The 24040-nt window shown below is 37.7% G+C and overlaps 1 protein-coding gene across 1 annotated transcript in view; it reads left to right on the forward strand.

Annotated features, from left to right (window-relative positions):
* The window catches only part of rhea (Talin_middle and talin-RS domain-containing protein rhea), a 419010-nt gene that overhangs the window by 238632 nt on the left and 156338 nt on the right, over nucleotides 1–24040 (forward strand). The window contains exons 11-18 of the mRNA XM_068227664.1: nucleotides 1602–1690; nucleotides 4976–5119; nucleotides 7068–7176; nucleotides 7362–7567; nucleotides 8093–8362; nucleotides 15423–15616; nucleotides 19147–19312; nucleotides 22582–22812. Coding sequence (XP_068083765.1) covers nucleotides 1602–1690; nucleotides 4976–5119; nucleotides 7068–7176; nucleotides 7362–7567; nucleotides 8093–8362; nucleotides 15423–15616; nucleotides 19147–19312; nucleotides 22582–22812 — 1409 coding nt within the window. The remainder of the gene's footprint in view (nucleotides 1–1601; nucleotides 1691–4975; nucleotides 5120–7067; nucleotides 7177–7361; nucleotides 7568–8092; nucleotides 8363–15422; nucleotides 15617–19146; nucleotides 19313–22581; nucleotides 22813–24040) is intronic.

Consider the following 24040-nt stretch of genomic DNA (forward strand, 5'->3'; position numbering starts at 1 on the left):
GTGGATAAATACAGCTTTGCTATGTCCGTTATCGATGATCTGTATCATGTGGATATATCAGACAGCGGTTACGTTCCAACTGATAACACATATGGACTAAAACACAAATTTGCATACCTGCTAGGATGGAAAGAGGGAACCTGCATTGTGTGTGGACACTCAAAGAAGGGTAGGCCCACCTACTTGTCTTGGATGTAATGTTGGGGTTCATGAACAATGCTGACCTCAACTGGAGCATGGGTTGATTACCAGTTTTTTGATATTTTTCACACAAATAATATGTAAATATACACGTAATGATAAGCTTTTGGCATCAGTACAAGGTGAAATTCTTTACATTTCACAGAAAACTTTGTTTTGCATCTTCAGAAGAAAATATTCTCTGTTCACGAGCAAGACTTACCTAATAATGAAGTTTTGAATTTCTTAAACTTGTGTAGTAGTACATGGTCACTACCACTATTCCGTCATCCTCTTAGTTCTGCTTCTGAAGTAGTACCCCTCCATTATAATCTAAACTCCCAAACTCAACTATGACTGGTAGTAGAAAATGGGGGCCTGCCATTGTAATGAAAAAATACCCAACTCTGATTTTACGTGAGAAATGACATGGTGTTTCTCAGGTAATGCCAAGAGCAGTGTAAACAAATTAAATCTTACTTGCAACGTGTGTGGTATTTTACGTAGAATTTCGTATACAAAGTAGGATTCTGTAGTGTAGTATGGGCACTCGAGTTAGTAATATATGTGCATGCACACCCAGCAGGCAATAAATTCACACACTAACAGGTAAATGGTACAAGATGTTAAAAAAGCTTAATGTAGTTTGAAACAGCATCACTTAAAGAGGTTGTAACTTAACCATTATAACATTTATTTGTATTGAAAAGGTGGACCCCTTAAGTTACCTCTCTTAAGTAGTAGTAAGTTCAATACGGGCAAAAACATGAAATTGGTCTTATGCAATAAGTGGTATGTGAGTGGAGAGATGGCAGACGAATAAGTTTGAGAGTTTGAGTGGTGTCTTTAAAAGTAGGAAAGATCACAATATGAAGATAAAGTTGAAATTCAGGAGGAGAAATTGGGGCAAATATTCGTTTATAGGAAGGGGAGTCAGCGATTGGAATAATTTACCAAGGGAGGTGTTCAGTAAATTTCCATGTACTTTGCAATCATTTGAGAAAAGGGTAGGAAAACAACAGGTAGGGAATCTGCCACTGGGCGACTGCCTTAAATGCAGATCAGTAGCGATTGATTGAAAAGCAAAAAGCAATCTCCACCAACTGTATACGGCACTGTAATTTGTACAGGTGGACATGAATTATTTTTCGAAATATAATAATCCATTCTGTAAATACAGCACAGTACTGTATAATGTACCACAGTGTTTAAGGATCCTTGATGTAAAGAAGAATGGTCTGGATAACATGAAAGGCTGGATAATTGGAACTGTACTGTTATGGCTTATGCTTTAAAAAAAATACATAGTTCAACATATTTTTAGCTTTAACATTTTTTGCTGTGTTTAAAGTTACTGTTATATTGTGTTGGCAACGTAAAGGTCAATGAGTTGTGTAAATGACAAAAGCTGGATCTTACAGGAGCGCGTCCATATGGTACAGGCCACATGGGAGGTGCGCAGTACACTACAGTCAGCGGACAGGTCAACTTGGCTCATGCTCCACCCATGGTAAGACCCAGTCCATTACCCTCAGCCAGATGAGAGCTACACACTGGTCACTTTGACTAAAAAAGGAATTTCGAATTATATGCATCTTCTTCCATGATCTTAATTACATTTTTGAAAAATATTTTCACCTCTCTCTGAGAGAATTGTGTTACTACTCTTATTAAAATGTATCTCCCCTCCCCGCTTTCTCAGCCATTTTAGTGTGTTAATGGAAATATGAGACACGTGCACTAGAAGCATACAAAGAACTCTGTAATATGTTTTCAATTCAGCCTTCCCTTGTTGTGAAATCTGCTTGGTAATCAATTTAGCATAGATGAACAGTGTCATCATTACTATAAAAGGAAGGATGCACAGGATATTCAGGAATAAACAAAAAGTTTTCAAGCCACATTTTTACTTTATTAATAAAATGATAGCTGTGTTCAAGTGTGAGGTATAATTATGAATTCCAAATCGCAGCTTACTAATGATCTTCTTATATTTGAAGTGTTTTGCAGAGTGAAAGTCTAAGGGCAGAGATATTCTTTCTTCCTGCTTTTTTTGCTATGCTCACCTGAATCTCATTTACTGTACATAAAATTACAGTTCAAATGAAACTGCAGAAACCTCCTTAGAATGTCGCTGTGACTATGCAAAGTTTAATGAAATTCTTATCTCTTGCAGTCAATTTGGTATGTTTATAAGGATGTTACGCGACACATTATAGGTCCTTGAATCGCACAGTTCATATTGCCATTTTATCTGATGTGGGTATAATGCATTGTTTTGAAAAATTCTTTTATGAGCCTTTGTTAGATCTGGATTGCATTAGGTTAAATCTGTTGTATTGGTATTGTCAGTGTTTCCAGTATCTAGCTCTCATCGGACTGGGGTACTGGCTGCTTATTGCATAATAAGTCATTAATGCACTTGTATTTGTCTGTTCCATGCTGTTCTAGACGGGACCATAGGGAGCAGAGTAGGTACAGAAACTTCCAAATTTTATCTTTCTATAATGAATTCTGTAGAGAACATTGGTTCTAGTTTCCTCTCATTAATCCTCATTGTGTTTGTATTGTATATTATGTAATCCATTATTTATATAGTGATATGATTCATCTTTAAGAAAAACATGCGATGTGTACCATTGTATCTATCATTTTCAGTTGACACTGTTGCTGAAATAGAAAATCATGAAAGCAATATACTGTCTTCAAGATATGGTACTTGAAGTATCTAGTTAAGTCATATGTAGAAAGATAGGAACATGAAAAGAAGCCCCTATTGTTCCTTTCTGGTAGTCAAATATGTAGTCTTGTTCTCCTCCTCTCTCGCCTCTTCCTCCCATACACGGTTGTCTTCCTCAATCTTGAGACACCATTTCTTCCTATGTTGCATCTACTTCGGTGAGACCAAACTTTCTCATATTTTTATGGAGAGTCATCTAGGTGATCACTGGTTTGCCTCGTTCTCTTTTCCCTGTAGTGATGGATGAGCATTTCTTCCTGATGTAACGCTTGGGTGTGCTCATCAGTGTCGCTACCATCTCTCTAGCAGTGAATCATATCGCTCTTAGGCTGCAATAGGACCACAACTCAAAACATCAAGTTCTGAGATAAATGAGTTTAAAGTTTCTGACAAACCGCAGACAATAATTAAATTCTTCTGCAACACTGGCGCAAATTACATTGTGTCACTATTGATGAAGAGAATGCACTAAGCGACTGCCGAGCTCCAGGTGCAAATGGAGAAGCACCAGTATTGCCAATGTAAACAACTAAGCAGAGAATGGAACAGTGGCACTTCTGCCATTTGTTGGTGGAATACTAAACTACAGGATATGACACTGTTGCTGCTGGAAGGAGGACTAATCTGCAATGCTGGAGAGTACATTAACTCCTAATTTATAGTTTTTGGATTGTGTCACTATTGCAGCCCACGAGCGATAGAAATTCAATGTAGCTTATGCTTTTAGATTGGTATATTTTAGTTACATGATGTTTTTCGTATGAAATACACCATGTATAGTTCGATCATCCTTTATTCATTATCATATCAAAATATTTTTACAAGTTTACATTACTCTTTTGGTGTTTTACATTGTTGGGATGTTTAATTCCAGCACTGACAGATCCCATCCTATTATATGTCCCCCTCCATGTTTCTATCTTTCTGTACAAGACTTGAGATATTGTGATGATTTTCTATAACATACATTCTTTGATTGCATAATCAGCAAATGTCCAGTTGCCTCAGGTAGTTTAAATGTCCTTCATTACACAAAATGATCTTGGGGTAGACAGACATAGACAGCCAGTATGCGTTTATGAAGGAGTAACAGCAATAATTCTCACTTTCTGGGTATGCTTCATCATACATTCTGGTGCTTAAAAATTGTAATGTGATTTACATAATGAGAAGCAGACTTATCAAATTCTTTTTATTCAAAAAGTCTGGTGAAGTATATAATATTTATGTTGGATAATGACCGAGAATCAACTTTTCTGCTCATAGTTCAGAAAATGATAAAAGATTATTCTTTTTCTAAGATTCCACAATAAATATATAATTGTAATTCTGGTATGTTGCTAAGTCCAGAATTGGCTATTTTGAAATATATACTCTGCTATATGCAGAAAAGGGTTCCTTATAGCCTAACAGAAGTTATTTTTTTATCTTCTTGATGCTTGTTGTTTAGAGGGGCCTAACATCTAGGTCATCGACCCTTTTTATCTTCTAAGAAACAGAGACCTTGCATTTCCACCAAGTCCTGATTTAACATTTTGTAGTCGAGCAGAAACTTAGTTATTTCTGATTGTTGATTACTCTCTTTTACTTCTTTGTGAAGCAGAACTCACAAATAAAGCAAAATAATTATGTCGGGACACAACAGCTTTATTATTGAACTTCTTATCTTTTAGTGCCCATATTTGATTGTAGGTTTCTTGAGTCACAGTATTCTGTGCTGGATTATGCATTAGGTTGTGTTGAAACATCAAAATTTTAATACTGTATCTCAAAACAGTGATTTTGGACTACGTGACCTCTGCCACAGCAAGTATGATATATGCTTCAGATTCTCAATAATAAAGTTTATTAATCTATTTCCCAATATTTTTTGAAACAGTTCTGCAGATTATTCGTATTATTTTTAATTTCTTTTATGTGGAAGCTTGCAGATTTTTATTAAACTCTCCCTCTTCCAAAATGGAAAGTGTGCACTACATTGTATTTTTAGAACCTATTAAAATCCTTACTGTTAATTGTGACTTGCTGATTTTTAACGAGTGATTTCTTATCCAGGTTCAACAAACCAAGATTACAACTGTAATATCGGAACCACAGAGGGCTTTGCTCAGCACCATAAGTGCAGGGCAGGATATAATCATCACAGCAGAGCAGGAGCTTCAGTCTAAGGCACAGATTCCAGAATTAGGCTCAGATCCAGTAAGTATCTAAAAGAAACCTTCATTATTTCATTATGTTTACACATCACTTAATGGTGAAATAGAAAATCAGTCAATATTTCCTCAGTAAAAGTATTGGAATGCAATACAGAGAAAGTTGTATCAGGTTGAGTCCTTGTCTATATTCATCTTTATCTTTGGGCTCTTTCGCTTTCATTTATATCTTCTAATTTCTACTTATCCTTCTCATATCAAGACTGAACATCTTTCAAAAGATTTTCATCATTTAGCACACATGTTAATTGCTTTTATATTGTTTATAGAATATCAGATATTAAAGCTGAAAATGAGGTGATAAAATGTATTGATAGGTTTTCAAAAATGTACATTTTTAGAGTGAAAATGTTATGAACATTATATTTTAAATAAAAATATCACCTTACATATATATCGGTCACTGGTTAGATAATTGGTGTACCGGGCGAGTTGGCCGTGCGTGTAGAGGCGCGCGGTTGTGAGCTTGCATCCGGGAGATAGTAGGTTCGAATCCCACTATCGGCAGCCCTGAAAATGGTTTTCCGTGGTTTCCCATTTTCACACCAGGCAAATGCTGGGGCTGTACCTTAATTAAGGCCACGGCCGCTTCCTTCCAACTCCTAGGCCTTTCCTATCCCATCGTCGCCATAAGACCTATCTGTGTCGGTGCGACGTAAAGCCCCTAGCAAAAAAAAAAAAAAAGATAATTGGTGTAAGAGGCACAATCCTGAAACTTCTCGGAGACTTGTGCAAGCAAGATTTCCAAAAACCTTGTATCATTTCAATTGAAATTAGTGCACTAAAAGTCTTCACCACATTTTTAGGAGCCATGAATATGTTTCTTTTTTCCCCTTCAATTATTTGATTTCTAAAATAAATAGGTTCATGCATGACCAAAATTTGTTTAGTACTCTGTATTTTGTGGCAGCCTCTATATATGCTTTAGGAAGAATTTAAAATTAAAAAATTATAATATGGTGTCAGTACCCTCTCATATACAGTAACTGGGCTCAATGTATAACATACCACAGTTCACATGAAGTTAGGGATACAGTAATTTGATCAAAGGAAGTCAGCTGTGTAGCAATTAAGGCTCTACCAGACTGGGCCCTCTCAGCTCTCACTATTTCATGAGCAGTATGTGTGTGTGGTTCTTTTAATTTCTTTCCTCTCTCTGTTGTGTTAAATATTTCTGTGGTGTGCATGAGGTTAAAGATATCTAGCCTCTGTTTGTTTACGCTTTGTCAACTTGTCCTGTTCAGGTGAATTCATTGAAAATGTTCTAATTATTTGAAATAGACTTTCAACTTATTAGGTCGTCATGTATAGTACATACCAAAGTGATAAGTACAGAACAGAAATTACCTACTGGACATTGGTGAAAACCTTTGAATTTCACGTCCGATGCTCTCCCATTTTATCTACAGTGACTTTGTCTGGCAGGAATGTGAGCTAGAGGTCTGGTATATTCTGTAGAATTTTAGTTCCCTTTATGTTTCACAAAGAAAATCTTCATTCAGATTTATTCATACTAGAATTACTCAGAACTTTCTACTTCATTTGGAAATAGATCCTGAAGTCCAGAAATATTTCCTGTTGCTGAAGAGATTTCGAGAGATCTGTTGCTAAAGAGATTTTAAAGGATCCTATCACTGAAGAGATTTTTTCAGGACAATTTTGTTGAGTCTTCTGCATAGTGTCTAATTAAACTGAGAAGGTAATTAAATGTTTGTTCCTATTCTCAGATATAGTCATAAGTATTTTCAAGAAAGTTTTGTAGAGTAGTGAAAAAAAACGGTAGGCCTAATATTCACACAATAGGCGATTAGTGCACACATTCTGCAGTTGTGCTGGTCATAGTTCCAAATTGATTGATCGATTGTCCAGTTTATTACTGAATTTTTCTGCAATATGTCAGACAGATATTCTGATGATTTATTTTGTCTTTCTAGGCTTCACTGAAATGGAAGGAGACTCAATTAGACACCAACAAACAAAATGTAAGCTCTCAAATTGCAGCCATGAATGCTGCAACAGCCCAGGTCGTCACTCTTACCTCAGGTAATCTCATTAACAATCATACAGAATTTGATTTGTCTAATTTTTTGAGCTTTCATTTTGGTATCTTAAAGTGTGTGTAAATTTCTGCATTGTATTTTAGATATTCTTTGTCTCTTTTAAATGCAAGCATAAATTTACTCGTTTGAAGTTCACCACAATAAAATGCGTTGAATGTCTGACTGCAGGTCCTGGAGACGAAGTAGACCATACTGCTGTCGGTGCAGCCATCACAACCATCACCAGTAATTTGCCTGAAATGACACGAGGTGTACGTATGATTGCTGCACTAATGGAGGATGACACATCTGGAGACAAGTTGCTTGATGCAGCTCGCAAACTGTGTACTGCATTTAGTGATCTGCTGAAGGCTGCAGAACCTGAGACCAAGGAGGTGACTACATTTGTACAGGTGTTCCTTGTCTTGGTTCCCTTCAGGAGCTTTAAGATTGTATATACATTTTTACAATAATGGATAGTTGATATTACAATAGTTTACCAGTGATATAAAAAAATAACTTCTGTAGTAAATTTAATCATTCTGCAGTAGTGATTCAAAAAATATAGTAATAAGGTTACATATTTCAGAATCTGATTACTTTAATTTTAATAATAAAATATTTTTACCCCATCCTTTTTCTCTGTATGTGTTCATTAATTCTTTATCGTGATGGATATATTCGTTCGTAACAGTATTTACAGCTAGACTAGGTACAGGTCAAAGAAAGGAATGTTATTCTGATGAAATTATTATTAAATAGGGTTTAAAACTCCTGAGAAATTCCCTTTTAACAGGGTTGTTCCTTGTTTACTCTATGATTCTATCTAATTGCTTTCTACACTAGTCTTGTGTGTGATAGTGACTTTGAAGGAGGAAACATTTCCTTTTTAATTCATTGATCAATTTTTATATTACCAGCCTCGCCAGAACTTGCTGAATGCAGCCAGCCGCGTTGGTGAGGCATCTCACCAAGTACTTACTACAATTGGTGATGAGGACGAGTCTTCTCGAGAACTCCAGGATATTCTGCTGGGGTTGGCTAAGGCAGTAGCTAACACCACAGCTGCTCTGGTACTGAAGGCCAAGAACATAGCAGCAACATGTGATGACCAGGCCACACAGAACAAGGTTATAGGAGCAGCAACACAGTGTGCTCTAGCTACATCACAACTTGTCGCCTGTGCTAAGGTAAGTGTGCTAAAGCCTGGTTTTTATAGGTGTTTTTTTTAAAATTAGCGTAGAATCTTTTGTTTGTGTGTTCTGGCTTGTAGTAATGTTAACATGGGGTTGGAATTTTATATTATCTCTGATGGGTAGCATGTAGAGTTGCAAAAGAATTGTTGATCTTAGTTAACATACCATTATTTGCTCGGAAAAGTAAGTGAATTATTGTTGCATTAGCCATTATACGGGTATATTATTATGATGTAACTTGAGATTCATAAGAATATTAAAACCAAGCAATTTTTATAAGCATTCGTATGCCAGACCATTTTAAAATTCATTGAGTTGGAATATAGCAGAAGTGATAGCAGACAACACAGCATACTAATTTGTCACAAAAAGAGTATTTGGACAAATATCTATAATCTATGTTTAATCACAACTGTTGGCAGCCCTGAAGATGGTTTTCCGTGGTTTCCCATTTTTACACCAGGCAAATGCCGGGGCTGTACCTTAATTAAGGCCACGGCCGCTTCCTTCCAATTCCTAGGCCTTCCCTATCCCATCGTCACCATAAGACCTATCTGTGTCGGTGCGACGTGAAGCACACACAAAAAAAAAAAAAAAAAAGGTAAAAGTGTTTCCTGCATCTCTCCTCACATGGATGGAATAAGTAGAATCTTCATTTTCCCTTTATTTTGAGAATTGACATTTTGAGGTTCATCTCCTGAAATAAACTGGGCATTCCTTTTTAAGCTGGTTCATAAAGTTGGCATTGTAATACTCTAACGTGACCAAGAGTCATTAGGCTTTCATTTAATTGTTTTGCCTCTGTGTTTTGTTGTAGACTTTTGCCACATTGTGACTGAATAAATTTCATCTCACAAACCTTTAAGTCTTGGCTCAGAGCCAAAGGCACGATCGTACCCTTTTGCAACAGATTCAGCATTAGCAAAGATGTTGTCCATGCTTGCCCTCAACACCCAGGACCTATCCTCATGTTAACACACTCACTGTGCCACAAATCACAAGTTTCCGTTTTTGTATCTATATATTAAAATAATTTACTAAAAACAGCTTTGACAAATCCGTCCGTCTGTTCTACTGGACCAGTTTGTTTCATTTTTTTTAATTCTCTGGAATTACCTGCCGGTGAATCATAAGACATTGATAGGTCTCTAAGTTCAGCCAGCTTTTGAGTAATCATTAAAATCAAATCATCAAATATCACTCCAATAATTGCAGGCGAAGGCTTACCCTAACTCGCAATACATTCTGTACTTAGCATGGCTGATGTACTGTTATTGATATGTATTGAAATACACATAGACCACCTTTGCATTATATGAGTAGCATGACATATTTTAATACATCATTTACTGAGCAAGTTGGCCGTGTGGTGGGGCTGCATTAGGTGCGAGCTTGCATTCGGTTGATGGTGGGTTCTTAAATCCCACCATTGGCAGCCCTGAAGATGGTTTTCCATTTCCACACCAGACAAATATAGGGTTGTACCTTAATTAAAGCCATGTTCACTATTTTCCCAATCCTAGCCCCCTATTCTGGTGTAGCCAAAAACTTCTGATGTGTTAGTGTGATGTTAAGCCATGTGGCCAATTAGGGTATTCTCACTTGGCCACAAGACACTATATTTGTTGGTAAGTATTCTACTCAATACGCATGCATACAAAAAGAGGATTCGGTGTTAGCAGAAACATGTTAAGAAAACCTAACATTGTAGAATAAAAGTGCAGAATATTAGAGTTATACAGGGAAGCAAAGGAGGCCCTTGAGAGGATGTGTGGAGGTGACAAAACAGTAATAATGATGGTACGGCAATCCTATTAATGAAAAAAGGAAGGTATAAATTATGAACAATAGCTGTAAGTTAGAAAAAAAGAAAAGAGAACGAACTTAAAGTTGGGAAATCCACTATCTGGGGAGAGGAAAGAACCAATATGAGAAGATGGTTCTTTTGGTAAACAGTATATTATCTAACATCAGCAAGGTAATAGAACAAGTTAATAAGGAATTCACCCCTTAAAATGGCAAGGTGAATGTGTATCACAATGCAAATAATAATGTGCACAAGCATCAATATCTTATAACTAGGGCTCAGATCGATATGCTCGATAAAATCTCCAGATATGCTCGAAAACCATGTGTTATATGCTTGATAGATATGCTCGAAAAAACCCATTATATGCGGTTAAATATGCGGTGTATGCTCGAAAAACACCGTTAAAAACTTTAGAAAGGAAAGTGAAACGAAAAAACCAATAACATATCTTTATATATTAGCTTTATTTTCTAATTGTATGTATGATACACTGCTATATACTCGCATTCAAGTTTCAAGTATATATATGAGAAGTTTTCTTATAAAAGTTAGTTTAAAAGTTCATTTACAAGATGTTCAGAAGTAGGCGAGTCAATGAAGTAGATCTGCATTGCTCTGTACAAAAAAAAATGTTTTCTATGTTTTCAGTTTTGAATGATTTTCTTAAATCAGTCAATAAAGGCTTCAATGATGAGAACGATCTTTCGACGTCAACTGACACAACAGGTAAACACTTGAATGATGCTGCTTCTTGTGCAGAGTAGTTCGGAAAATCCTCTGACGGTGCAGACTCGCCACGCAGCATCCTCTCCGAGTCCAACGCTGCACTCCAACCGGGATTTTGAACCTGCACGAACTCCATTTTTTGTTTCACGATTTTCCCAGTTTCTCCAGGCCACGAGGCGGCTTCTTGGATGACTTCTTGTATTGTAGCGACCACTTCAACCAACTCCACCCCTCGCGATTCCAACTTTATGATGGCCTTAGGAATGACGCTCATGCAGGCTTTTATGAAAGTCAAGGATGGCATCAAGCCCTTCATTTTAAAAGCAGCCTTAGCTTTCGCGATGTACTTGCTGTCCGCCTCATCAAACGTATTGATCACGTGGAAAAAATTTAAATGAAAAACATTAGCCGAGGGGAATAACTGAGAAAATTACAAAATTAGTCATCCTATGATGTGAAGAATGAAAAGAACGATAGAGAAAACCTCGTACATGAGAAGATTTTAAACATTTCAAATAGTTTTACCTCTTCAATTGCCCTATGGTTCTCAGCGTAATACAAGGCCGCCAAGATCCAAGTTCCCCATCGCGTCAGTATGGGCTCGGGAGGTAAAGGGAGCTCTGGATGCATCGTCTTGAAGGCACGGACACGAGAAAGAGCCTTAGCGAAAATTTTCTTCACTGAGGAAATGACTCTGTTGACGCTGGACGATTTTTCGCGCAGCTCCTTAGCAATCCTGCGCATTGCATGGGCAAGACAAGTAACATCTTCGGGTAGAGAAGCTTGAGGCTCTTCCCAGCCTTAATCATGTAGGGAGCAGCGTCAGTCACCAATGCGAGTACTTTATGTACCTCCTCATCTGAGAAGGTTGGCCACAGCAAGCCTGAAACAGGAATGCGTAAAATGAAGGGTGAACCGTTCAGTTAATGGGATTCTGACAGTACAACTGTAAGAGATATTTAACTATCAGAACTATCGGAGTCTTCACTGAGCATACGTAGAATGCATTGAAATTATAGCCAGACTGTACTTATTCTTCTTTGGCAAAACGCTTGAAAAATAAACTAACAAAAATATACTTACGCAGAGCTGCTTGCACTGTTCGCACAATGGTACCATGGTTTGTCACATCTAGCTCCCTGCACAGAATTAGGTGGCCCTTCCCCGGTTCACTGGGACTATTAAGAAATCGAAGATGAAACTGTGAGGTATGTGAATGAAAAACGCAAGGGCGGAATGGGCATACCACGGCGCAAAACACTTGTTCGTTGACCTTCAACGTCTGCGATTAGGCCTAACATCGCTAGCCACTGAAGCTGGCCTAACCTGGCAAGCGAGATGTGCATGTGGAGGTAGCCGGTTATATCTGATGCTGAGTAAAAGTAACAGTTTTATAGACAGCAAAAATATTTTCGTGATGGATCGTCGTATTGTAGAGACGCAAGGAATAGGTATTTCCGGCAAAGTTTCAATGGGTTCTTTTTGGTATTATGGTGCCAATTATAAGTTAATGGTCATTAAACCCGCGGAAATAATGAATAATTGTGCAGCCGTAAAAAAAAATGGCATAAGGAAAGCTAAATTTTGGAGTCTTAAAAAATGCGTACTCTACAACGAAGGCATTCATGCTATTTTACAAAGGACTTTCTAAGCCTGATTTAAACTTTTTAAAGCAAAAAGTAGGGGTCGTCTTAGATTTGGAGAAATAAGGTATTATATGTTTTTCAGAATGTAGTATTGGATTTCGAAAAATAACGAACAAGTAAGCCGTAGTGTGGACATCATCCACGGAAACTCAAGTTTTGAACAAACTGATTGCTGTTTCATATCAATTTTAATGTATGTGGGGGTTTACCGACTTTTATGCATAAATCGGATATAACGACAATCCACTATAGCGAGTGAATTTTTCGCTGTTGTGAATTCTCGCTATAACGGACTTCTACTGTATTTTTGGACAATTTCTTGAAGTGGCACAAGAAAAATGTTAAGAAAATTTTAATTGTCTTCAGTTTTGATACCACAAAGAAGAAGAGATAGAATTCAAGATATTAAAATCAGAGAAGAGCTAAATTTAGAACTGTTAGAGCAGAAGATACAGAAGGCAAGACTGAGATGGTTCAGACGTGTAGCAATACGGGTAGCAAGAAGGGATTTGGAAAGAGAAGTTCCAGTTGGAAGACCGAAGAGAAGGTGGATGGATTAGATTTGGAAGGACATTAGGGAAGCTGTATTGGATGTGGTGGAAGTAATGGAGCAGGAAAAGTGTAAGAACAGAAAGGAGTGGAGGAGGCTTGTTAACCACACCCGGGCGACTGGAGTGGGACATTGATGATGATGATGATGATGATGATGATGACCACCATAGGAGTGTTTGTACGATATCATCACAGTCGATCTGATAATGCACTTTTACAATGTCAGCTTGTGTCTATGCACTTATTTTAGTAGTTTGTATATGTCTTGTCTGATTATTGTCTCTTGGCTGATGATGGTCACTCGTCACTGAAACTAATACCACCAAGATAGATGTAATGTAATATTTACACAATTAAAAATGTATTGAATAGGTGGATGATTACAGTTACAATGAAACCTCATTAGTGCGTTCCTCAGCAACACGTTTTCCCGCTTAGTACGTCGTAAATTCGAAGTCCTGATTCTCATCATATTAAATCTAGACAAAAATACCTCACTCACTGCATCACGAATTTTCGCTATTACCGCATAGTTGTCGTTGTTGTTTGAGTCATCAGTCCATAGACTGGTTTGATGCAGCTCTCCATGCCACCCTATCCTGTGCTAACTTTTGCATTTCTGCATAACTACTGCATCCTATATCTGCTCTAATCTGCTTGTCATATTCATACCTTGGTCTACCCCTACCTTTCTTACCACCTACACTTCCTTCAAAAACCAACTGAACAAGTCCTGGGTGTCTTAAGATGTGTCCTATCATTCTATCTCTTCTTCTCATCAAATTTAGCCAAATCGATCTCCTCTCGCCAATTCGATTCAGTATCTCTTCATTTGTGATTTGATCTATCCATCTCACCTTCAGCATTCTTCTGTAACACCACATTTCAAAACCGCATAGTATGATCACATTTTTCCTAGCCCTGAAAATGTTATTTGTCATCCTTGTGGAAGGAACATGATTTCCAACTTGGGTAAGAGCCCTCGCCGCAGTTGTGTGATAACGGGAAAAGGCCTTGAATTCTTGAACTTCACAATATAAGTTTGCACCTTCAGGGAACAAGCCGTTAACCTCAGAAATGCTCAGTTTTGCTTGCTGGTTAACAGTCAGAATGCAGAATAACACAATGAGCCTGTTTGTACGTATATTTCGCATTCCATTTTGGAGTTAGAAATTTATTTTGTGTTTAGTTTTACAGTAAAGGGTAGCGAATATTTGTCACGTGATAGCCTACATCCGGAACATAATCGTGTGAAGTTGACCAGTGTGGTGATAGCCTAATTATGGACGTGGAAAAAGTCTTGAAATTTCTTACTAATGAAGACAAAATTAAAGTATCAGCAAGTCGACTGACATCCAGAGTTGGTATGAATGTTGAAACTCGCACCTTCCGGTTTCGACTCAATCCAAATGCCAACCAGGCAAGCAAAGAAGCTAACACTTACCTCGACTTAAAGATGAAAATAGCTATTGTATGTTTCATCTAAACAGTGTTATGTGGCTGAAGATGTTGATAATATACGAAACGTGTACCACTTTTAACCAATAAGCAGCCTTAAGCAATTTAGTGCACCGACAAGGTGGAAAATAAAAAATACTTAGTTGTGAATCGATCACTCAAGTCGGTCTTGGTCGATTGAAGTTTCGTTTGATTCAAAATGGAGGCCAGACTCATTCTGCTGCAGTCGCACATGGCCGTGTATAACCTCCAGTTCATTGTGACCAGAAAAGTAATGTTTAATAACCCACTGGTCCAAAATAAAAGGTTTCTACTAACATTAAAAAAAAAAAAAATTAAATAGAAAGACCGTGATCTGCAATAATACTTTGATATTTTTCTGGGCCCTGTTCAAATGTTTTCGTATTTGTTGTTTGGTGTTTATAACACCTTTCAGTGCGCTATTGTTATTGTACAAGCACCAGCAAAATAAGTTTTCGTATTTGTTCTCTCATGTTTTTCACACCTTTTAATACTTCATTCTTATAGTTTTCACTGTAACCGCGGATATGCGACGTAAAATCCCCTTATGTAGGAAAAAATCGTATCTAGTGTTTCCATATCCCTGTTTGGATAGTTTTTATTAGTGTAATCAGTAGTACGTTTTCTTGCATAACACATTCTTTCTCCTTGTCCCCTGCAGAAATGTCTTAACGAGGTTTTACTGTAATTGTTTTTCTTATATCCGTAGCCTTCACGCTGAGCAGTGGTCACTTGGTAGCCCGTCAGGGCTGTAATACCATGGGGTTTAATTTTTATTATATTCACTTGAATGACTTGCATTTCTCATTAGCATTTCAATCTTATCAACATATATTTTCAGGTGGTGGCTCCTACGTTACACAGTCCTGCATGTCAGGAACAGTTGATGGCAGCAGTTCGAGAAGTAGCACGTGCTGTGGAGGGATTGGTGTCTATCTGCAACGAAAGCTGTATGGACGAACATCTCCTTCGTGAATTGAGCCAGGCTGCTTCAGAAGTAACCCGAACACTCAATGATTTGCTCAATCATATCAAGTTAGTTTAACAAGTGTGGAAATTCATTAATACTTGGTCGTACTGTTTTATTAAATGTGATAGGAGTAACTTCCTTTTAAAAAAAAAAAAAAGTATATAACCTGTAAATCACATATAGTGAATATTACTCCTTAGATTTTAGATTTTTAATGCATTTTTAATTGTGGAAATTATATTGAAGCATACTTGTTGGTGAAACCCATTCCAAAAAATATTGTTAAAAATTATTTCCAGTATTCATTTTGAAGTTTAGTAGAAATTGTTATATATTTTCTCATGATATCAAGTGGACTTCCATTAACTTTTTCCAGTCAGCATTTACTGTGTATGCACAACAGCATATTTCCACAGGGTTATTTCATTTATTTGTACTTGGTGCAGTGATGGGTACCTAAACCTGACAAGATATAGGACCAATACAGTTAGTCTGTATGGTTGTTTACTGCACAAGTTTAATTTGAAGGACTGACTGGGTGCACTTAGCCTAAGGTAGTGTACTTGTGTAGAGAAGCAAGTTAAAATTAAATTCTTTGACACTTCTGTAGGAGATCTTCAGGCATATGGACCTAAATAAAAAGGCATATGACACTTTATTTTCAATCCCTGCTCTATTTAAAATATATACAGGGTGTACCAAAACCCGACAGCAAAAATGTAGCAATGGATTCCTCACATAGAGAGAAGAAAAAATGGTTATGACAACATGGGTCTGGAAACGTATACTTACAGATTTATTCAAACTTGTGTACATTTACACCGTACGTCTGTAACGGTAGCTGAAACACCTTGAGCATGTATCAGAGGAAATGTTCAAAGCGACGACCTTCAACATGAATACAAGTCTCTGGCCTTTGTTGCATGGAGTTATGCATGCGATCAAAAATGCCTGCTGTAGTGCGTTCTGACTGACAGGTTGTCACAATGTACTGATTTAAAGTTGCTTCATTAGGAACAGGAGTCGCATACAAGAGAGACTTAATGTGTCCCCACAGGTAAGAGTCCAGGCAGTTGAAGTCAGGAGAACATGATGGCCAAGCAATCGGTCCTCCTTCTACCTATCCAACGCTCAGGAAAATGGGTATTCAGGTACCTGCGGGCAGGCAGACTGAAATGTGCGGGAGTACCACCATGCATGAAAAACATTTGTCGACGGGATGCAATTGGCATGTCTTTCAAGTAATCAGGCATTGTATATCGCATGAAATTCATATAGTTCCGTCCAGTAAGCCTATTCGGAAAAATGTAGGGTCCCGACAAGGAATCACCAACAATGCCTGCCCAGATGTTGATAGCAAACCTCTGTTGATGAGAAGATTGGATGGTTGCATGAGGATTTGTATCACTTCACATGTGTTGATTATATAAATTCTGTATTCTATCTCTTGTGAATGTCGCTTCATCTGTGAACAACACAGAAGCTACGAAGTTAGGCGTCATGCCACATAGTTGTAGGAACCACCAGCAGAACGTTACTCTTGCAGGATAATCCGCAACGGTCAAGGCTTGTATACGTTGCGGATGATACGGATACAACAGGTTTTCTTGTAGCAGTCTCCAGATCGTCATGTGCGGCCTATTCCTCTGCAAGCCGAGCCTCCTAGTGCTGATTCCAGGACTTGTGGATGAAAGATGATAGGAAATCATGTGTGAGAGCTAAGGGGCCGATTGCAGAAACGATGACTAGTTTTAAGCCTTAGATATCGTCTACCTAAACAACGTCTAAATCGTTCACGATCTTCCATTGCATAAATAATGTTCAGTTGATGTTTAACTAGACATCCCTTAAAGTTTCAATTTTGATTTGAAAATGGAGGCAGAAGTATCTTTTATGCAACTCTTTGCTTGTCGCAACCAATGAAATTCGTCGGTGTGTGCGCCGAACGCCAGTCAGCTGTTTATCTTCCTACACATTACTCAAATATGGCTGAGCATGACTTGCCCACAGATAAGAGTATCGCTTTCGGTGGAAATTAAACCTCATAATATTATCGACACTAAAGCGACACACCACTGAACGGGGAAGTGTAGTTTTCATTATAGCGTTGTTACAGCGAGTGTAATCTACTCATAAGTACGGTAGCTTCGACGAAGCAATAGTAATGTGTAACGGAGTGTGTTGTACGGGCCATATAGATGTAGCTTACATTCTGGAGATCGTAGGTTCGAAACGCATCATCAGCAGCCCTAAAGATTGTTTTCCGTAGTTTCCCTATTTTTACACCGGGCAAATACTAGGGCTGTTATTATGGCCACGGCTCTTCTTCCCCAGTCCTCTTTAAACGATAATCACCAACACTTGCCTTTTCCTATCTGATAGTTGCCAAAAACTTAAACGATTATATATATGTAAAAATCCCATACAACCTACTTCTTAGTTTTCACTATTATGTGTGTTTACTTGGCAGTAAATATAAGTGAATCCCTCCCAGTTGATGTATGTGACAGCCCTCAGACGATCGGGACACGTAATTCTGATATGTATGTAGTCGAAGTGACCTATAATTCCATGGAAATTACACCATGTACACAATAAAATATATCCGTTGCCAAGAATTGTATTCAAGTTGATAGTTATTGGACTGTAACTTTGTCAGTCTCAAGAAACAAGTCTGTCGTAAAGCGAAACCTTATTTTATGATTATCTCCCCGTGCATGTCAAACAAATTGCTGCAAATTAACAGCGGGCGACCCACAGAAAAGCCGTCGGACTAACCTTTCTTCCCAGAATCGTCTCAACATGATAATACAAATTACATATTCCATGGTACATAACTTCTGATTGTGATTCATTCCTCTCATTTGAGGTTAAACAGTGCTCTCAGCAGTGTTTAAACATGACCGGTTGAACATCGGTTTTAGACAGTGTCTAAGTGATAAATAACATCTCTGCAATGCGGCAGCCATGCGTAGGCATTGTTTAACCCTAGACATAGTCTAAATACCGTTTCTGCAATTGGCCCAAGGTATTTTAAGACTATCAGATTCATTCACAACATTATTACTTATGTAACAATTGTGGCCGGTGTCTCGAATTCTTTTGCAGCAAACAGGATATTTAAATTATTACTAACATTAATGTGTGTCACGACGTTTGAATAAATCTGTAAGTATACGTTTTCGGAGCCATGTTGTCATAACCCTTTTTTCTTCTCTCTATGTGAGGAATTCATTCCTAAATTTTTGCCATTGAGTTTTGGTACACCCTGTATATATGAGTACAGAAATGGCATCAGCCCAGGTTATTAGATAAAAAATTCACATATACCTGGGCTCATGTCCCAAGTTCCTTGCATGAAACAACAGTACCAAATAGAAACAATATCATACTTTATTGGTGAATTTGTGCTCCTGTGATATGTGTTTTTTCTTTGTAATACATCTAATTTATAAAAAGTCTTTGTAGTATTCTAGGAGAATAACAATTGGAAAGTTGTACTTCAATATGAGCTTGGAGAAGTGGCATTTCTTATGGGCTTTTTGAGCCTCTCATCATGTATTTCGTTATTCTAATCCATTTTAACTTTTGACAGGTTAAGTAATCGCGAACGAGCTCGAGAAAGCATTCAGGAGAGTGCTGTCGAAACTATACTTGTCACAACGGACAGATTATTTGCCTCTTCCGGTGATGCTGGCGAGATGGTTCGTCAAGCAAGAACACTGGGACAAGCAACAGCACACCTCATACAGGCCATTAAGGTGTGTGCTCTGATTTGATCTTCTGTTACACTATAATATTCTGGTGTCCATATACATTGCCCATCATTGATAATTAACAGGACATACATTTGTGCTCCAGCATGTATCACTTCTTGATTTATCTTTTGAAAATAATCTGTTTCATCATCATCATCCTCGTTGACCAACTCCAGTTTCCCAGGTGTGGTATAAGAGCCCCTTCCATTTTGTTCGGTCCATGAACCATTCTTCGTTTACAATCCGCTCCCAATCCTGTCCTCCTCTACATCCTTCTTCACTCTGTCCATTTTTCTGTAGGTTTGCCCACTGGTCTCTTTCCTTTTATTTCTCTTTCATACTCTTTTTTTTTCCTCCCCAGACCTATTGGCACTCATTCTTTTCACATGACCAAACCATTTCAGTCTTGCCGTTTGGATCTTCTGGAGTGAGGAGTTTTCTAGTCCTATGTCTTCTGACTTTTTCATTCCTGATTTTATCCTCCCTGGTCTTCTGGATCATTGTGCGTAGGAACTTCATTTCTGCTGCTTGGAGTTTCGAGTTGTCTTTTCTTGTTAATGTAGCGGTTTCCAGGCTGTATGTGAAGATAGGGGTGTAGTATGATTTATACAGTGTCGTGTTGGTTTTGAGTGGTACTTGTTTATCCCATAGTAACTGTCTTACTTGGAGGTCAAAATGTTTTGCTTTGCTGATTCGACTGTTTACTTCGTATTTAGCTAAGTTATCCTTGGACATTATACTACCCAAGTACTTAAATTATGTGACACTGTCCAGCTTAGTGCCATTTAACATGATTTCTGGCTGATTGTCACCCTTCTGTACCTTCAACACCATCGTTTTGGCCTTGTTGATGTTTAATCCATATCTCTCAAACTCCTGACTCCACCGCTGCAGTCTGTCTTCCACATTTTTCTCTGAGTTACCCCAAATTACTGCTTCAACTCTTTATTAATTTTATTTATTGTCTTTTGAAGATTTGTCTTTTTTAAAGACAATGCAAGATAATTTACATCAGCAAATATTCTAGGTACAGTTGATCATATTAACTTTTTGACCAGTGAGATTATGGTGGCATTTGCTGGGCCCTGGGAAAAAGTGTTTCCTTGAAAATTTTAAATTCTTAATTTTTTTGATTGTGTCATGATGGAATGTACTATTTCCATGTACTTTTTCCAAGCAACTAGTCTCTCAAATTAAATATTTTGGAAGGGATTAGATGTTGTTCAAAATTTTTCTCTGATATAGTTAATTGTAGGCCTAATTTTGTTAAGTTGGGTAGGTTGTAGGTTGTCAAAAAAATGAAGCAGTGTTGAAATGAGGGGAAAAGTTGTCTAGAGGAATATCACTTTACCGCCTCAAAATTCTGGGAGCAAATACTGCCTGAGGTCAAAAAGCGGAGCTGTAATATAAACTTGAAAAGATCACTTTTCCACATGTAAGTATTTAGTGAATTTGGTTGTTGGCCAATAGTCTTTCCTTCCGTTTTTCCTCACGTGGCCAATCAACAAAACAGTTGGCAGGAAAACATGAAAGACTCTGCAGTGTTATGCCTGGCCACTTATGATCAACTTGAAACATTTACCTTTCAAGACTTGAATCAATATTATCATCATACAAATGAAAATTGTCATGGATACCTGAATTTGATGGATTAAAATGAGAAGAAAGTGTAGAAATAAACCTGTCTTTAGAACTCTATTCAATTTTCATCCTTCAGTTTGACCAGCTGACTGCTTACCCTTCTATGCAACAAGAGGTTGTACACAAAATTCTATTGAAAAAGGAGAAAATTTAAAAAATCCACCTTAGTCAATACAGTTCAACATATATTAAAAAACTTGAAAGATCATAATTAAAAATGTTGGTACATGTTTTGGCCAATATTTAGGCCACTACTCTGTTTCGCTGTGATGTAACTCCCAAGTATATCTATGCCTTGCATTGGAATCGGGGATTCATCATTTTTTCAGAAGTTATTAGGTTGCATGACATGTTTAAGTAAAATTTGTTCGCCTTTTAGTGTTCTATCACCACCACTTTGTCCGAAGTGGATTCTGTGTAATGACATCTGACCTCACTTTCCAAAATACGAGTTACTGTTGAGTGTCTCCCCACAGGTACATTGAAGCTCGGTGAAATTGGTTGACCGCAGGGTCTGGCCTCTACTTGTTAGATATTATGGTCGAGACACTTCTCATGTAATTGTAGGCGGCTATGTTCACGAGTGCAAGAAAAGAGTGTGTAGAATCCAGCAAAGAATTCCTGCTGCCATTGCAGCATTAACAAGGCATTATATTATTTTCCCCACAATGAAAGAATGCCCGAAAATCATTCAAAACATCAATTATCACATTTTCCCGGTGATAAGAATATAAGAATAGGCTATATCAAAGAGAATGTTGTGATATGACAGTCCGTTCTTTTATTTTTTAAGCACACTCGCATAATTTTAAATTAAAACTATAACAACGTTTGTCTCGCATTCATCCCAGTAATGCTTTTGTTGCCTCTTACTTGACATGTTTACATCTTATCGGTCTCCGCTAACCATAACCTATAATAATGTCAACCAAAGAGAGTGAGTAATGTCAACCATGTGTCTGTGTGACAAAATATTATTTCAACACACCACTAGGAGCACATTATGTAAAGAAACAAAAGACTCTCGCTACCAAACACGTTCAGAAATCTCACGGAAATGTGTTAATTTGTCTTTAAAAGTTGTTTCGTAACAAATGTTGGAAATGTGTTCGTGAAACGGAGTTAAATGAAGTGTTAAATTAATAACAATTGTTAGTTAACATTTGTTAAGTAAAATTTAACATAGAGTTGAAGAAACGGGCCTTAGTCATCTGTCTCGGATGCTTTTACGGCAGAATATCTCGAAGAATTCTTGATCTTTTCATGACTTTAAATGTACCACTCTTAAGTGCAATTGCAGTGAAGTAGGATCTGGCTGGAGTCTCAGAGACACTGGTTCAAGAAAGAAGTTAAATCAGGACCTGTGTACACTGGTTAAAGGATCTTCTGGAAAGGATGAGAAGACAGCCTGGTGAAAAGTGGTCCAAAGAGCAAAGAACCGCATTCTCCATCAAGATGGAGGAGTACTGGAAATCCAGAAAGGCAGACAATTGTTAATTGTTGTCCTAAGAGGCTGAAATAATATTTCGAAAGCAATGTTTGCATATTGTACTTCATTTTAGTGATTTCACATAGGAGATAAAGAGCTTTTTGAATGTTTTCAAGATGAAAATGTTTGTTTCCTTTTTTAGGGTGAAGCTGAGAAGCAACCAGATTCTGAACTTCAGCGACGTCTGTTGGCGGCAGCAAAGACCCTAGCAGATGCAACGGCACGTATGGTTGAAGCAGCCCGTCTCTGTGCTTCAAGTCCTCATGATGCTAATTACCAAAACCAACTCCGACAAGCTGTTGAAGAGTTACGAACTGCAACAACAGCAGCTGCTACTCCAGCACTTCGCCGCAAACTGATCACCAGGCTTGAGGTAAGTTTCTTACTAGTGTACAAAATGTGTTTGCTGTAAGTGTGACTTTAATGCTGTCTAAGTTGAAAACTGTTAATATGTAATGTATGTGAATACAGAACACTTTCCCTTGTAGTGTTTCCCTTGAAACTATGGGCCGATTGCAGAAACGGTATTTAGAACTTTTTTACAACTAATCATTATCTGAAATAAGGTTGCAGTATTGCAGAGACTTTATTTATCTCTTAGACATTACTTAAGATGAAGTTTAAACACTGCTGAGGACACTGTTTAACCTCAAATTTTAGGAGTGAATAACAATCAGAAGTTATGTACCATGAAATATATACCTTATTTACTTGTGGATTATACCCCCCTTGCGTGTTAGACCCGCCTTGGCTTTTCGAGACAAGAAAATGGAAAAAAAATAAATCTCGCATGCAAGAACCCCCTATGTAATTTGTCAAGAGAAGAACGACGATTCTGCTTCGAAGCGGGTACAAGCCTTACGGCAGCTCTGATGACATTGTAAAAATTTGTGAATAGGTTTGTCCATACGACCCATGCAATACAAACACATGTCGAAGTCATGCGGTATATCTATGTTTCGTAGTTAAGAAATGTCTGCCTTCATAGCGTAGGCTTACTGCAGCTCAGATGACGTTGCACAAATAGGTGAACAATTTTGTGTCTGACCCGCGATTGCAAACGCGCATCAGTCGTATATATGTCTGTGTTTCGTACTTAAGAATGCCCGCCAGCGTAATGGTTAGCACAATTGGCTGCTGTTCTCGGGAGCCTGAGTTTGATTCCCAGTACTGTATTGCCAGAGATTTACGAATGGCAGGAAGGTTGATTTGCAGTAAAAATGGTACATGCAACTCCTTTCCACTGGGGGCCTGTCTATTAAAAAAAAAAAAAAAAAGAGAGAGAGCTGCACCACTTCGAGATGAGAAAACAAGTTTACTTTAGTTAAGAAATATTCGCAGTTGTTGCTAGGCCTATTAATATAGGCAGGCAAGATCATTAACAAAGTGATCGTTTAATATCTCGTAACCCAGGCCAATATAGGGTTTTTTGGGAGAGAAGTAGATTTAAAACATGATAAAAACAATCCAATCACAATTGTTTTACTCGCCAATGTACCTAACAAATAACAATTTTAATTTTTTTATGTCCCCACTTACTTTCAACGATTTTCAGTGATGCGAAACAAAACATACCGGTACTAGGGTATGCGTTAATAAAA

This window comes from Anabrus simplex, chromosome 5, assembly GCF_040414725.1.
Source record: "Anabrus simplex isolate iqAnaSimp1 chromosome 5, ASM4041472v1, whole genome shotgun sequence".
NCBI lineage: Eukaryota > Metazoa > Arthropoda > Insecta > Orthoptera > Tettigoniidae > Anabrus > Anabrus simplex.